This window comes from Procambarus clarkii, chromosome 4 (assembly GCF_040958095.1).
Source record: "Procambarus clarkii isolate CNS0578487 chromosome 4, FALCON_Pclarkii_2.0, whole genome shotgun sequence".
NCBI classification, from domain to species: Eukaryota; Metazoa; Arthropoda; class Malacostraca; order Decapoda; family Cambaridae; genus Procambarus; species Procambarus clarkii.
The window spans coordinates 42355822-42370309 of record NC_091153.1 but is presented as its reverse complement, the minus strand read 5'-3'; the positions used below and the strand labels follow the sequence as shown (position 1 = coordinate 42370309).

The following is a 14488-nucleotide window of genomic DNA, read 5'->3' as shown; positions in this document are numbered from 1 at the left end:
TCAAAATGCTCAATGCTCAGGAGACACCAAATAATCCTCAACTTTACACACAGAAATCCTAATAGCGTGATGCATCAAATGATTAAGGCAGCGTCTGGGATGCTCTCGGACGTAGGTTCGAATCCTCGTCACGGCCCTTGTGGATTTGTCCAATCCTCAACTTCGATACAAACGACAAGTAAATAGGATTTTCCGGTTAGCAAGGTCATCAGTGGCTGTCTGTCAGCACACCTGTTGCTTCCCTCCAGGACACAGCCGCCGCTGCTAGCACTTGGGAGGCTGGATAGTACTGGGAAGGGGTCAGGATAAGGATTAGGGATGGGACGGAGGGGAAAGGAATGGCGTTCAACCACTTGGACAATCGGGGATTGAACACCGACCTACATGAAGCGAAACCATCCAACCCAAGTGGTTGAGCTGGCGCCCTTCGAGCAGTTGGTCCAGCTGGTCTCCCTCTGACAACCAATATCACTTGTAAACAACACAGGATCATTTACAAGGCCAGAAATTCTGTAGAAACTGCCTTTATCCAAGGAAAACATTTGACTTCTTAATATCTGCTTCAGAGTCATCGCTTGAAGAAACATCTTGTCTACCTTGGTGATGTTGAAGATCTATAGCGACACCTTGCATCAGTTTAAGCTCTTGAAGGTCATCTGGTGCCATCTTTATATTCCTCGGCATCATCCCGTCTCTCTCTGAATTTATTATATTTGATATTATTTAGAGTCCGTGGGATCACGTGATCTTTGTATAAGTGCTCTGACATGACCTCGGAGTAGAAATAGCCTAAGCTACTCTATCCCTTTGAGATGTATTTCTTTCTTATCTCAATAAACATACTTGAACTTGAACTTGACATGACCTGATATTCAGGCTCCGGGAGGCTACTTATTCTTTCTTCAGCCTCCGTGAGGTCACCTATTCTTTCTTCAGCCTCCGTGAGGTCACCTATTCTTTCTTCAGCCTCCGTGAGGTCATTTATTCTTTTTTCAGCCTCCGTGAGGTCACCTATTCTTCCTTCAGCCTCCGTGAGGTCACCTATTCTTCCTTCAGCCTCCGTAAGGTCACCTATTCTTTCTTCAGCCTCCGTGAGGGCACCTATTCTTTCTTCAGCCTCCGTGAGGTCACCTATTCTTTCTTCAGCCTCCGTGAGGTCACCTATTCTTCCTTCAGCCTCCGTGAGGTCACCTATTCTTTCTTCAGCCTCCGTGAGGGCACCTATTCTTCCTTCAGCCTCCGTGAGGTCACCTATTCTTTCTTCAGCCTCCGCGAGGTCACCTATTCTTTCTTCAGCCTCCGCGAGGTCACCTATTCTTTCTTCAGCCTCCGTGAGGGCACCTATTCTTTCTTCAGCCTCCGCGAGGTCACCTATTCTTTCTTCAGCCTCCGTGAGGGCACCTATTCTTCCTTCAGCCTCCGCGAGGTCACCTATTCTTTCTTCAGCCTCCGCGAGGTCACCTATTCTTTCTTCAGCCTCCGCGAGGTCACCTATTCTTTCTTCAGCCTCCGTGAGGTCACCTATTCTTTCTTCAGCCTCCGCGAGGTCACCTATTCTTCCTTCAGCCTCCGTGAGAGCACCTATTCTTCCTTCAGCCTCCGTGAGGGCACCTATTCTTTCTTCAGCCTCCGTGAGGGCACCTATTCTTCCTTCAGCCTCCGCGAGGTCACCTATTCTTTCTTCAGCCTCCGCGAGGTCACCTATTCTTTCTTCAGCCTCCGCGAGGTCACCTATTCTTTCTTCAGCCTCCGTGAGGTCACCTATTCTTTCTTCAGCCTCCGTGAGGTCACCTATTCTTTCTTTAGCCTCCGGGAGGTCACCTATTCTTTCTTCAGCCTCCGTGAGGTCATCTTGCCTATTTCTCTGGGCTCGCTAGCATCATCTGGTCGCTGTAAACACCTTCACATAGTAAGGTGTCTCTTTAAACCCCTCAATGTCATCGTGTGTTGGACTAAGATCTTAAAAACTATCTTATCTTTGTTTAAGCTCGCTTAAACCTTGGGTCGCCTTTCATCTCCTTAAGTGCCGACTAATTCTCTCTTCTTTCTTTTTTACATATCAACGGAGCGTGTGTCAACAGATTACCCGTTAAGACTGTTACGTGTTCAAATTCAAATTTCAAAATTCAAATTTTTATTCTGGTAAAAGTACATACATAGATGATGAGTTACAAACATAATGTTGTATTTATAGATAGAGTTAGTACATGCAATACCTAAAGCCACTAGTACGCATAGACACCCGAACCTTGGGCCAAATTCACGAAGCAGTTACGCACGCACTTACGAACCTGTACATCTTGTCTCAATCTTTGGCGTCTTTGTTTACAATTATTAAACAGTTAATAAGCTCCGAAGCACCAGGAGGCTGTTTATAACAATAACAACAGTTGATTGGCAAGTTTCCATGCTTGTAAACTGTTTAATAAATGTAACCAAAGCCGCCAAAGATTGAGGAAATATGTACACGTTCGTAAGTACTTGTGTAACTGCTTCGTGAATCTGGGTCCTTGTTCCGTATGCAACACGCATCGCTGTTAATATGTGTGTGCTTTGTATATAATGACCTGAACGGGTGGGGAGGACACTGAAAAATTAACTCACCTAAAGTTAATTTTAGCGTGAGTGGGCGTCTGGGTCTCATAAGCTGTCGTATCAAGGGGCTTCAAGTATGTGTCCCAGGCAGGGACCATTGCTATAATGTAATGTTATCATGCTGTGTGATGTACACTGTTTCTGCTTGACCTACACTGTATCAGTGTGAATCACACTGTTCCTTGTTGACCTATCTTGTACCTTGTTGACCTATCCTGCACCATGTTGACCTATCCTGTATTTTGTTGACCTATCCTCTATCTTGTTGACCAATCCTGTACCTTGTTGACCTATCCTGTACCTTGTTGACCTATCCTGTATCTTGTTGACCTATCCTGTACCTTGTTGACCTATCCTGTACTTTTTTTGCAAGGATAATCCTGCGCGGGCCCTAAGCCTCTGGCTGGCCCACTAAGTGTTGCTTGTTTCTGTTTTACTTGGGCGGAGTATGAGTATTTATGACTCGTATGGTCGCTTCAGTAAAATTTTACCATATGTGTTTAACAACTTCTTCTGCTCTGTAGAATCTAAGTTGAAATCTTAATGGGTTTGTAACTGTGCACTGTGTTAGATAATGTTCCAGTGGTCTGTCGGGCACTTCTCCACAGTGCTGACATTTCCTCTCATCTTCCGGAACCTGTAAGCCTATTTCCCATGCACATGGGTATCCAAGCCTGATGCGATGTAAATGTACTTCTGTTGCTCTACTGTTCCCTTTCATCAAACTAAGTGGTTCGTAGTTGGTTGAATTCTTGTGCCAACCCGCAGATCCTGATGATGCAACTGCTGTGTTGTGGTCACTGTACATCACCTGCATTGCTCTGTTTCTAATTACTTTCTTAATCTGTGATAGACTCTGTGGTATGTAAATGTCTCCATTTCTTCTCTTAGTTGCAAGTTTTGCAGCTTCGTCTGCAATGTCATATCCTATTATTCCCACATGACTTGGCACCCAGTTGATAAGTACCCGTCGGCCTTGTCGTTGAGTGTTTGCATTAATGATATGACATTTGTGATCAGATGTATGTTATCACATATGTGTTTTTGTTGCAAGGTTTCAATGGCGGTTCTCGAATCTGTATGTATGATAACATGTTGTCGGTGTTCAGCAAGAGCATGTTCCAAAGCCTTTTCAATGGCTAGCATCTCTGTTTGTAAAGTCGAACACCCATTTGAGAGCCTCCAACTATTTACAGAGTTTCCTGCTTTAACTGCAGCTCCGGTTTCTTGTCCCTGCTGGTCTACTGATCCATCTGTGAAGTAAGTGAAGCTGTCGGATGCCATGTTTGCTTCTATATGCATCTGTGCAATGTTACGTAGCAGATGAGGATTTGTCTGGTTCTTCTTTCCTTCAAGAGCCATAATCTTAAAGTCTGCTGGCAGGGATCCCCAAGGGGCTTGTATAACAAAGTCTGCATGTATTTCGTCGACACCCCTCTCAGTGACTGTGTTTGTCATATCGAATATATTGATGGTGTTTATCGCACAATGGGTCCACCTGTTGCTATTGTACCTTGTTGACCTATCCTGTACCTTGTTGACCTATCCTGTACCTTGTTGACCAATCCTGTACCTTGTTGACCTATCCTGTACCTTGTTGACCTATCCTGTACCTTGTTGACCTATCCTGTACCTTGTTGACCAATCCTGTACCTTGTTGACCTATCCTGCACCTTGTTGACCTATCCTGTACCTTGTTGACCTATCCTGTACCTTGTTGACCAATCCTGTACCTTGTTGACCTATCCTGTACCTTGTTGACCTATCCTGTACCTTGTTGACCAATCCTGTACCTTGTTGACCTATCCTGTATCTTGTTGACCTATCCTGTATCTTGCTGACCTCTGCTGTACCGTGTTGACCTATCCTGTATCTTGTTGACCTATCCTGTATCTTGTTGACCTATCCTGTATCTTGTTGACGTATCCTGTACCTTGTTGACCTATCCTGTATCTTGTTGACCTATCCTGTACCTTGTTGACCTATATTGTACCTTGTTGACCTATCCTGTACCTTGTTGACCAATCCTGTACCTTGTTGACCTATCCTGTACCTTGTTGACCTATCCTGTATCTTGTTGATCTATCCTGCATCTTGTTGACCTATCCTATAGCTTGTTGACCTATCCTGTACCTTGTTGACTTATCCTGTACCTTGTTGACCTATCCTGTATCTTGTTGACCTATCCTGTATCTTGTTGACCTATCCTGTACCTTGTTGACCTATCCTGTATCTTGTTGACCTATCCTGTATCTTGTTGACCTATCCTGTACCTTGTTGACCTAACCTGTATTTTGTTGACCTATCCTGTATCTTGTTGACCTATCCTGTACCTTGTTGACCTATCCTGTACCTTGTTGACCTATCCTGTACCTTGTTGACCTATCCTGTACCTTGTTGACCTATCCTGTATCTTGTTGACCTACCTGTACCTTGTTGACCTATCCTGTACCTTGTTGACCTATCCTGCACCTTGTTGACCTAGCCTGTATCTTGTTGACCTATCCTGTATCTTGTTGACCTATCCTGTACCTTGTTGACCTATCCTGTATCTTGTTGACCTATCCTGTATCTTGTTGACCTATCCTGTACCTTGTTGACCTATCCTGTACCTTGTTGACCTATCCTGTATCTTGTTGACCTATCCTGTACCTTGTTGACCTATCCTGCACCTTGTTGACCTACCCTGTATCTTGTTGACCTATCCTGTATCTTGTTGACCTATCCTGTACCTTGTTGACCTATCCTGTATCTTGTTGACCTATCCTGTATCTTGTTGACCTATCCTGTACCTTGTTGACCTATCCTGTATCTTGTTGACCTATCCTGTACCTTGTTGACCTATCCTGCACCTTGTTGACCTAGCCTGTATCTTGCTGACCTCTGCTGTACCGTGTTGACCTATCCTGTACCGTGTTGACCTACCTTGCTCTGGCAGGAGATGTGTGGTGTCGGAGGCAAGGGGTAAGGGAAATAGCAGCACACAAGAGCCCAGATGAGGGCCAACCTTCACCTTCGGGGCACCAAAGCCAACTGCCACCTCCAGCCACCCATACCCCCATGACGTAACCTCTTATGCCACCTCCCACGCGACCCCATACATGCCTACCACAACACCGCTAACCTTAGCGACCTTAGCGAACTTAGCGAGACGTTTCGGGCGTTTCGTTGGCCCGAAACGCTATGCGTACTAGTGGTTTTAGGTACTGTATGTACTAGCTCTATCTATAAATCCAACATTATGTTTGTAAATCAACTATGTATGTACTTTTCTGAATAAAATCGACTTTACTGATGGCTTTTTCCCCTAGGCTGCTCCCGTTTTCTGTTTTTTGGTGTAACTGGTGTAATAATATCTTGATGGGTTAGTGTGTGGGTTGGTATATATAGGGGTTTGTTATATGTGAGGATGTTATATGTGAGGTGTGGTGGTGCGTCAGAGGGATGGTAACAGCGCCAAGAATGTACATATGTGTATATATATATATATATATATATATATATATATATATATATATATATATATATATATATATATATATCCTGTATCCTATATCCTATACCTGCCCGAAACGCTTTGCGTAATAGTGGCTTTAGGCATTGTATGTACTAGCTCTATCTATAAAGCCAACAAACTTTGTAAAATCTCTTTATGTATGTACCTTTGCCTAAATAAAAATTATTATTATATTATTATATATATATATATATATGAATGTATTCTCAATACTTTTTTTGCAGGTCCAGTTCTCCCCCCATCCCCTGAATTGTGACACACACACACACAGGCATGTATGGGGCTAGGGGAGCCGGTGGCCTAGCGGACAGCACACTGAACATATGATCCTCTGGTCCCGGGTTCGATCCCGGGCGCCGGCCCGGGATCCTATCTTTCATCCTATGCCCCTGTTACCTAGCAGTAAAACAGGTACCTGGGAGTTTGTCAGCTGTCACGGGCTGCTTCCTGGTGTGTGTGTGTGTGTGTGTGTGTGTGTGTGTGTGTGTGTGTGTGTGTGTGTGTGTGTGTACTCACCTAATTGTGCTTGCGGGGGTTGAGCTCTGGCTCTTTGGTCCCGCCTCTCAACCGTCAATCAACTGGTGTACAGATTCCTGAGCCTATTGGGCTCTATCATATCTACATTTGAAACTGTGAATGGAGTCAGCCTCCACCACATCACTTCCTAATGCATTCCATTTGCTAACTACTCTGACACTGAAAAAGTTCTTTCTAACGTCTCTGTGGCTCATTTGGGTACTCAGCTTCCACCTGTGTCCCCTTGTTCGCGTCCCACCAGTGTTGAAAAGTTCATCCTTGTTTACCCGGTCGATTCCCCTGAGGATTTTGTAGGTTGTGATCATGTCCCCCCTTACTCTTCTGTCTTCCAGTGTCGTGAGGTGCATTTCCCGCAGCCTTTCCTCATAACTCATGCCTCTTAGTTCTGGGACTAGTCTAGTAGCATACCTTTGGACTTTTTCCAGCTTCGTCTTGTGCTTGACAAGGTACGGGCTCCATGCTGGGGCCGCATACTCCAGGATTGGTCTTACATATGTGGTGTACAAGATTCTGAATGATTCCTTACACAGGTTCCTGAACGCCGTTCTGATGTTAGCCAGCCTCGCATATGCCGCAGACGTTATTCTCTTTATGTGGGCTTCAGGAGACAGGTTTGGTGTGATATCAACTCCTAGATCTTTCTCTCTGTCTGTTTCATTAAGTACTTCATCTCCTATTCTGTATCCTGTGCCTGGCCTCCTGTTTCCACTGCCTAGTTTCATTACTTTGCATTTACTCGGGTTGAACCTCAACAGCCATTTGTTGGACCATTCACTCAGTCTATCCAGGTCATCTTGTAGCCTCCTACTATCATCCTCTGTTTCAATCCTCCTCATAATTTTTGCATCGTCGGCAAACATTGAGAGGAACGAATCTATACCCTCTGGGAGATCATTTACATATACCAGAAACAGTATAGGTCCAAGGACTGACCCCTGCGGGACTCCACTTGTGACGTCTCGCCAATCTGAGACCTCACCCCTCACACAGACTCGTTGTCTCCTGTTGCTTAGGTATTCCTCTATCCACCGGAGTACCTTCCCTCTCACTCCAGCCTGCATCTCCAACTTTCGCACTAGCCTCTTGTGTGGCACTGTATCAAAGGCTTTCTGACAATCCAAAAATATGCAGTCTGCCCACCCTTCTCTTTCTTGCCTTATTTTTGTTGCCTGGTCGTAGAATTCAAGTAACCCTGTGAGGCAGGACCTGCCATCCCTGAACCCATGTTGATGCTGTGTTACAAAGTTCCTTCGCTCCAGATGCTCCACTAGTTTTTTTCGCACAATCTTCTCCATCAGCTTGCATGGTATGCAGGTTAGGGACACTGGCCTGTAGTTCAGTGCCTCCTGTCTATCCCCTTTCTTGTATATCGGGACTACGTTAGCTGCTTTCCAAATATCTGGCAGTTCCCCTGTTGCCAGTGATTTGTTATACACTATGGAGAGTGGTAGGCTCAGTTCTCTTGCTCCTTCCTTTAGAACCCAAGGGGAGATTCCATCTGGGCCTATAGCCTTCGTCACGTCCAACTCTAGTAAACACTTCCTTACTTCCCCACTGGTAATCTCAAACTCTTCCAGTGGTTCCTGGTTAGCTATTCCCTCACTTACCTCTGGAATTTCTCCTTGTTCTAAGGTGAAGACCTCCTGGAATTTCTTATTCAATTCCTCACACACTTCCTTGTCATTTGTAGTGAATCCTTCCGCCCCTATCCTTAATCTCATAACCTGTTCCTTTACTGTTGTTTTTCTCCTAATGTGGCTATGCAACAATTTAGGCTGAGTCTTTGCCTTGCTTGCGATGTCATTTTCGTATTGTCTTTCTGCCTCTCTTCTCATCCTGACATATTCATTCCTGGCATTCTGGTATCTTTCTCTGCTCTCCAGTGTCCTGTTATTCCTATAGTTTCTCCATGCCCTTTTACTTTGCTGCTTAGCTAGCCTACATCTTTGATTAAACCATGGGTTTCTCATCTTCATTTCTCTGTTTTCCTTTTGGACTGGGACAAACTTGTTTGCTGCGTCCTTGCACTTCTGCGTGATGTAATCCATCATATCTTGGGCCGTCTTTCCCCTGAGCTCTGTTTCCCATGCTATATCTGTTAGGAATTTTCTTATCCCCTCATAGTTTCCCTTTCGGTATGCTAACCTTTTGGTTTCGGTATCCCTCCTCGAGTTCAATAACCCTTCTTCAATCAAGTACTCAAACACCAGTACACTGTGGTCGCTCATTCCTACTGGGTCCTCAAAACCGATTTCTCTTATGTCGGAGTCGTTCAGAGTGAAGACTAGGTCGAGTCTCGCTGGTTCGTCATTGCCTCTCATCCTTGTGGGTTCTCCGACATGCTGCGTTAAAAAGTTGCTTGTCACCACCTCCAATAGTTTGGCTCTCCACGTATCCTCGCCTCCATGCGGTTCCTTGTTCTCCCAGTCAATCTTTCCGTGATTGAAGTCGCCCATGATGAGCAGGTGGGATCTATTTCTACAGGCAGCAGAGGCTGCCCTCTCAATTATAGTGTTAACTGCCTTGTTGTTGTTTTCATACTCTTGACTGGGTCTCCTGTCATTTGGTGGAGGGTTGTATATTACTGCTACTACTATTCTTGGTCCTCCCATTGTTATGGTGCCTGCTATGTAGTCTCTGAACTCCTCACAGCCCGGGATGGCCATCTCCTTAAAACTCCATTCCCTTCTCATGAGTAGGGCCACTCCGCCTCCTCCTCTACCTTCCCTCTGTGTGTGTGTGTGTGTGTGTGTGTGTGTGTGTGTGTGTGTGTGTGTGTGCGATGGGGGGAAAAATAGTAGTAGTAGAAACAGTTGATTGACAGTTGAGAGGCGGGCCGAAAGAGCAGAGCTCCACCCCCGCAAGCACAACTAGGTGAATACACACACACACACACACACACACACACACGGGGGCACGACCCAATATATATATGTAATGTCTAGCCACGTGTGAGCCAGTGACGTCACACATTGTTCCCTCTGCTCGGGCCAAAGCTGTGTGTGTGCAGGTGTGTGTGGGCCAGGTGTAGGCTTTTCTGGTGTGTTTTCTTACACAATAGATCTTTGATGTATGTTTGTGTATGTTTGTTTATTTATACATATGTATTTCTGTATTCACCTAGTTGTGCTTGCTGGGGTTGAGCTCTGGCTCTTTGGACAGCCTCCAGCCCCACCACCCTCACAGCAGCCTCCAGCCCCACCTCCCTCACAGCAGAAGCAGCCCCCAGCCCCACCTCCCTCACAGCAGAAGCAGCCCCCAGCCCCACCACCCTCACAGCAGAAGCAGCCTCCAGCTCCACCACCCTCACAGCAGAAGCAGCCCCCAGCCCCACCACCCTCACAGCAGAAGCAGCCTCCAGCCCCACCACCCTCACAGCAGAAGCAGGCAGAAGCAGTCTCCAGCCCCACCACCCTCACAGCAGTCTCCAGCCCCACTGCCCTCACAGCAGAAGCAGTCCCCCAGCCCCACCACCCTCACAGCAGAAGCAGCCACCAGCCCCACCACCCTCACAGCAGAAGCAGCCCCCAGCCCCACCACCCTCACAGCAGAAGCAGTCTCCAGCCCCACCTCCCTCACAGCAGAAGCAGCCCCCAGCCCCACCTCCCTCACAGCAGAAGCAGCCCCCAGCCCCACCACCCTCACAGCAGAAGCAGCCTCCAGCCCCACCACCCTCACAGCAGAAGCAGCCCCCAGCCCCACCACCCTCACAGCAGAAGCAGCCTCCAGCCCCACCACCCTCACAGCAGAAGCAGGCAGAAGCAGTCTCCAGCCCCACCACCCTCACAGCAGTCTCCAGCCCCACTGCCCTCACAGCAGAAGCAGTCCCCCAGCCCCACCACCCTCACAGCAGAAGCAGCCACCAACCCCACCACCCTCACAGCAGAAGCAGCCCCCAGCCCCACCACCCTCACAGCAGAAGCAGCCCCCAGCCCCACCACCCTCACAGCAGAAGCAGCCCCCAGCCCCACCACCCTCACAGCAGAAGCAGCCCCCAGCCCCACCACCCTCACAGCAGAAGCAGCCTCCAGCCCCACCACCCTCACAGCAGAAGCAGCCGCCAGCCCCACCACCCTCACAGCAGAAGCAGTCTCCAGCCCCACCTCCCTCACAGCAGAAGCAGTCCCCCAGCCCCACCACCCTCACAGCAGAAGCAGCCTCCAGCCCCACCACCCTCACAGCAGAAGCAGCCGCCAGCCCCACCACCCTCACAGCAGAACCAGCCGCCAGCCCCACCACCCTCACAGCAGAAGCAGCCGCCAGCCCCACCACCCTCACAGCAGAAGCAGCCCCCAGCCCCACCACCCTCACAGCAGAAGCAGCCGCCAGCCCCACCACCCTCACAGCAGAAGCAGCCCCCAGCCCCACCATCCTCACAGCAGAAGCAGCCGCCAGCCCCACCACCCTCACAGCAGAAGCAGCCCCCAGCCCCACCACCCTCACAGCAGAAGCAGGCCCCCAGCCCCACCTCCCTCACAGCAGAAGCAGCCCCCAGCCCCACCACCCTCACAGCAGAAGCAGCCGCCAGCCCCACCACCCTCACAGCAGAAGCAGTCTCCAGCCCCACCTCCCTCACAGCAGAAGCAGTCTCCAGCCCCACCACCCTCACAGCAGCCTCCAGCCCCACCTCCCTCACAGCAGAAGCAGCCTCCAGCCCCACCACCCTCACAGCAGAAGCAGGCCCCAGCCCCACCTCCCTCACAGCAGAAGCAGTCTCCAGCCCCACCACCCTCACAGCAGCCTCCAGCCCCACCTCCCTCACAGCAGAAGCAGCCTCCAGCCCCACCACCCTCACAGCAGAAGCAGGCCCCAGCCCCACCTCCCTCACAGCAGAAGCAGTCTCCAGCCCCACCACCCTCACAGCAGCCTCCAGCCCCACCTCCCTCACAGCAGAAGCAGCCTCCAGCCCCACCACCCTCACAGCAGAAGCAGCCCCCAGCCCCACCACCCTCACAGCAGAAGCAGTCTCCAGCCCCACCACCCAGAATCTCCATGATATTATTAATAACAATCAACTATGACAACGCTCTCAAGTAGTTAGATGGTGGTGGTGAGTGTGGTGATGGTGGTGATATGATGGTGAAATAGTGGGGGCGGTGACAGGGTGATGGACAATATCAGTGCAAGGGGATGGAAGATAAACAAAGGGGTGTAGAGGCAGAGTGGAGCACAGGGTGCTTGAGAACGGTGCGTGTTGATCAAGGTGTTACGCATGCACCAGTAACACCCTCAAGGGGTCACATATGTAACGCAACACAAGTGATGAAACACGTGATGATTGAGATGATTGTGATAATGAAACACATTCTCGACTTGTAGATAGTCCAGGACGGACCGAAACGTCGTCGTCCCTTCACCTTCTAGTGTGTGGTCTGGTCAGAGTGATGACTGAGGTGATGGGAAGATGTTATTTATCAAACACAAAAATATTCATGAAGCGCCTGTTCATGGCGATGTATAAGAACCAGTGACTTATTACTCACTGCTCAATATTGATCGAGAGACGCATGCGTAGGGGGTATTTTGATCAATGGGTACGCAGTTATGGGCAATGGGTACGCGGGGAGCTGTTCGGTGGAGTGGGGGTGGGGGAGGGAGGGAACTATCAGGATAAAACACCAAACCATTACGACTATATAGCACTTGGAAGGGGTCAGGATAAGGATTTGGGATGGGACGGGGTGGAAAGGAATGGTGCCCAACCACTTGGTGGACGGTCGGGGATTGAACGCCGACCTGCATGAAGGGAGACCGTCGCTCTACCGTCCAGCCCAAGTGGTTGGGTGTAATATATTATATCATGGGTAGAAAGGAGGAGATAGGCTACACAGGTAGAAAGCGCGGTGAGCTTTTCTCGTTAATATAAGGTATATTGACAACCAGTATACCGAGAATATATTTACAGTTGGTTGGGTATATCAGAGGTGGGTATATCGGAAGAGGTACACAGGGAAGGGTATTATGGCAATGGGTAGGTTGTTGTTATAGATTCAGTTACTCGGAACAAGTTCCAAGCAGCACGGGCTATGGTGAGCCCGTAGTGGACTTACCTGGCACAGGAGCGGGGCAAGTAGCACGGGCTATGGTGAGCCCGTAGTGGACTTACCTGGCACAGGAGCGGGGCAAGTAGCACGGGCTATGGTGAGCCCGTAGTGGACTTACCTGGCACAGGAGCGGGGCAAGTAGCACGGGCTATGGTGAGCCCGTAGTGGACTTACCTGGCACAGGAGCGGGGCTGTGTTATTGGCAATGGGTACTCATAGGTGAATATATATTGGTGATGAGTACATGGGTATGGTGTACAAGGGGAGATGTATATTGATGTTATATACATGTAGGAGAGGTGGAGGTGAGTATATTAATAATAGGTACATGGGGTGGTAATGGTCCGGTTCTACCTAGCTGACACCTACTTGGCACCTCCTGGCCTGGGTGCCTACCAACTGGCACTCTCCTCACTTCTTGATGCTGTGTGGTTGTACTCACCTAGTTGTGCTTGCGGGGGTTGAGCTCTGGCTCTTTGGTCCCGCCTCTCAACTGTCAATCAACTGGTGTAAAAATTCCTGAGCCTACTGGGCTCTATCATATCTACATTTGAAACTGTGTATGGAGTATATATAATAAAAATTCCTATGAGTATTATTCTTGTTTTTTGACAGATGAATGAATTTATTGTCGATTGTGATCATTTCACCGCTGGCCCGGCTATGTCAATACATATGTCGATACTTAAACTAATGGTCACAAGACTGCCAAATGCTTTTTTGACATTGAAAAGCCCAATACCTTTCATATAGAACATAACAATGCACGTCACAACTATCACATCAACGAGACAGCTATACAGCAGATTGTCGAAGAAAAGGACCCATGAGGAGTTAGGCTCCACCAGTCTTTGAAAGTCAGCTGAAAGGAAAAGAAGTTGGTTATTCAACAGCTGTGAAAGGTCTCGGGCGCGCCCCAGTCTGGACCACAGCACGTGCCGGGCCGGAGCATGGAGACCTCACCTTCAAAAGGACTTGCCTCCATTGGAGAAGGTTCAACATAGAACGGCAAAATTCGATCCAGATCTAGGTCAAGTCTTGATTCCAAGAACGGTTGAGGGGCCACAGGACTAACTAAAATGCAATTAATTAATTATCACGGCGAAAGCGCCAAGCCATTTCGACTAAATAGCACTAGGTCAGGATAAGGATTTGGGATGGGACAGGGGGAAAGGAATGGTGCCCAACCGCTTGTGGACGGTCGGGGATTGATAGTTCAATCCTGATAGTTCAATTCAATTAAGTTCTTCCACTCTATGTCTATTACACGACTCTGAAACATCGTCGTTTCTTAATTTTCCGATGTGTGGTTGAGAATATTAATGCACACCACGTCTTTAAAATGTTAAATGCTTACACGACCAACAGCTTTAAGCTCATCAAGCCACAATATAATTTAATAAGACAGAGAACAGGAGTTACTTTTCATCCATATTGTTATAGGCCTATGGAACCGCTGAAAGTTGTAAATACTACAAGAATATGGGGCGGTGGCAATTTTTTTTTTGCATGAAAAATGACTACTATGCTTTTCTTATTCTAGCATTTGTGAAATTACACAATTTTATAATGTAATAACGATATAATGCAACAACTATTACATTTCGTTATGTGTCGATGTACTGTACGTCATCTGGTATCGATATTAAAGGTGCTGATACACAGCTCTCTCAGTTTTTTTTTCAACTATGATATAAAACTGTTTGTCCTAAAATCATTACATTTTCTTTTATAGGGAAGGCGACCATTTTCTTTTGTTTACAATCAACTGACATAAGGGATGGTAGTAATGGAT

General features: G+C 47.9%; 3 protein-coding genes across 4 annotated transcripts in view; 1 reads left to right on the top strand and 2 right to left on the bottom strand.

Moving 5' to 3' along the window:
- LOC123750413 (calcineurin subunit B type 2) overlaps nucleotides 1-5624 on the bottom strand; it is a 96822-nt gene extending 91198 nt beyond the window's left edge. Inside the window, exon 1 of one of the 2 annotated variants that reach the window (XM_045732553.2) lies at nucleotides 5521-5624. The gene's annotated coding sequence lies outside the window, so the exon portion shown is untranslated. The remainder of the gene's footprint in view (nucleotides 1-5520) is intronic. The other variant, XM_069333912.1, reaches the window with a different exon arrangement.
- LOC138371255 (involucrin-like) lies at nucleotides 526-2532 on the bottom strand. The gene is made up of 3 exons (XM_069336066.1): nucleotides 2482-2532; nucleotides 844-1873; nucleotides 526-698 (listed from the first exon to the last, which is right to left on the bottom strand). Exons 1-3 carry the CDS (start codon nucleotides 2530-2532, stop codon nucleotides 526-528), a joined length of 1254 nt encoding a protein of 417 aa, XP_069192167.1.
- A 331-nt stretch (nucleotides 5625-5955) lies between the features above and the next one.
- On the top strand, nucleotides 5956-11670 carry LOC138371241 (uncharacterized). The gene is made up of 2 exons (XM_069336059.1): nucleotides 5956-5959; nucleotides 9812-11670. Exons 1-2 carry the CDS (start codon nucleotides 5956-5958, stop codon nucleotides 11668-11670), a joined length of 1863 nt encoding a protein of 620 aa, XP_069192160.1.
- Nucleotides 11671-14488: the final 2818 nt, after the last annotated feature.

Bases quoted from the DNA above. Each gene is read 5' to 3' on its own strand.
- LOC138371255 (XM_069336066.1), bottom strand. From the start codon at position 2,532: ATGCGTGTTGCATACGGAACAAGGACCCAGATTCACGAAGCAGTTACA. The intron at 1,874-2,481 runs GTACTTACGAAC...AGATGATGCTAG, and splicing joins TTCACGAAGCAGTTACACAA to CGAGCCCAGAGAAATAGGCA. The intron at 699-843 runs GTATGTTTATTG...TAATAAATTCAG, and splicing joins CATGTCAAGTTCAAGTTCAA to AGAGAGACGGGATGATGCCG.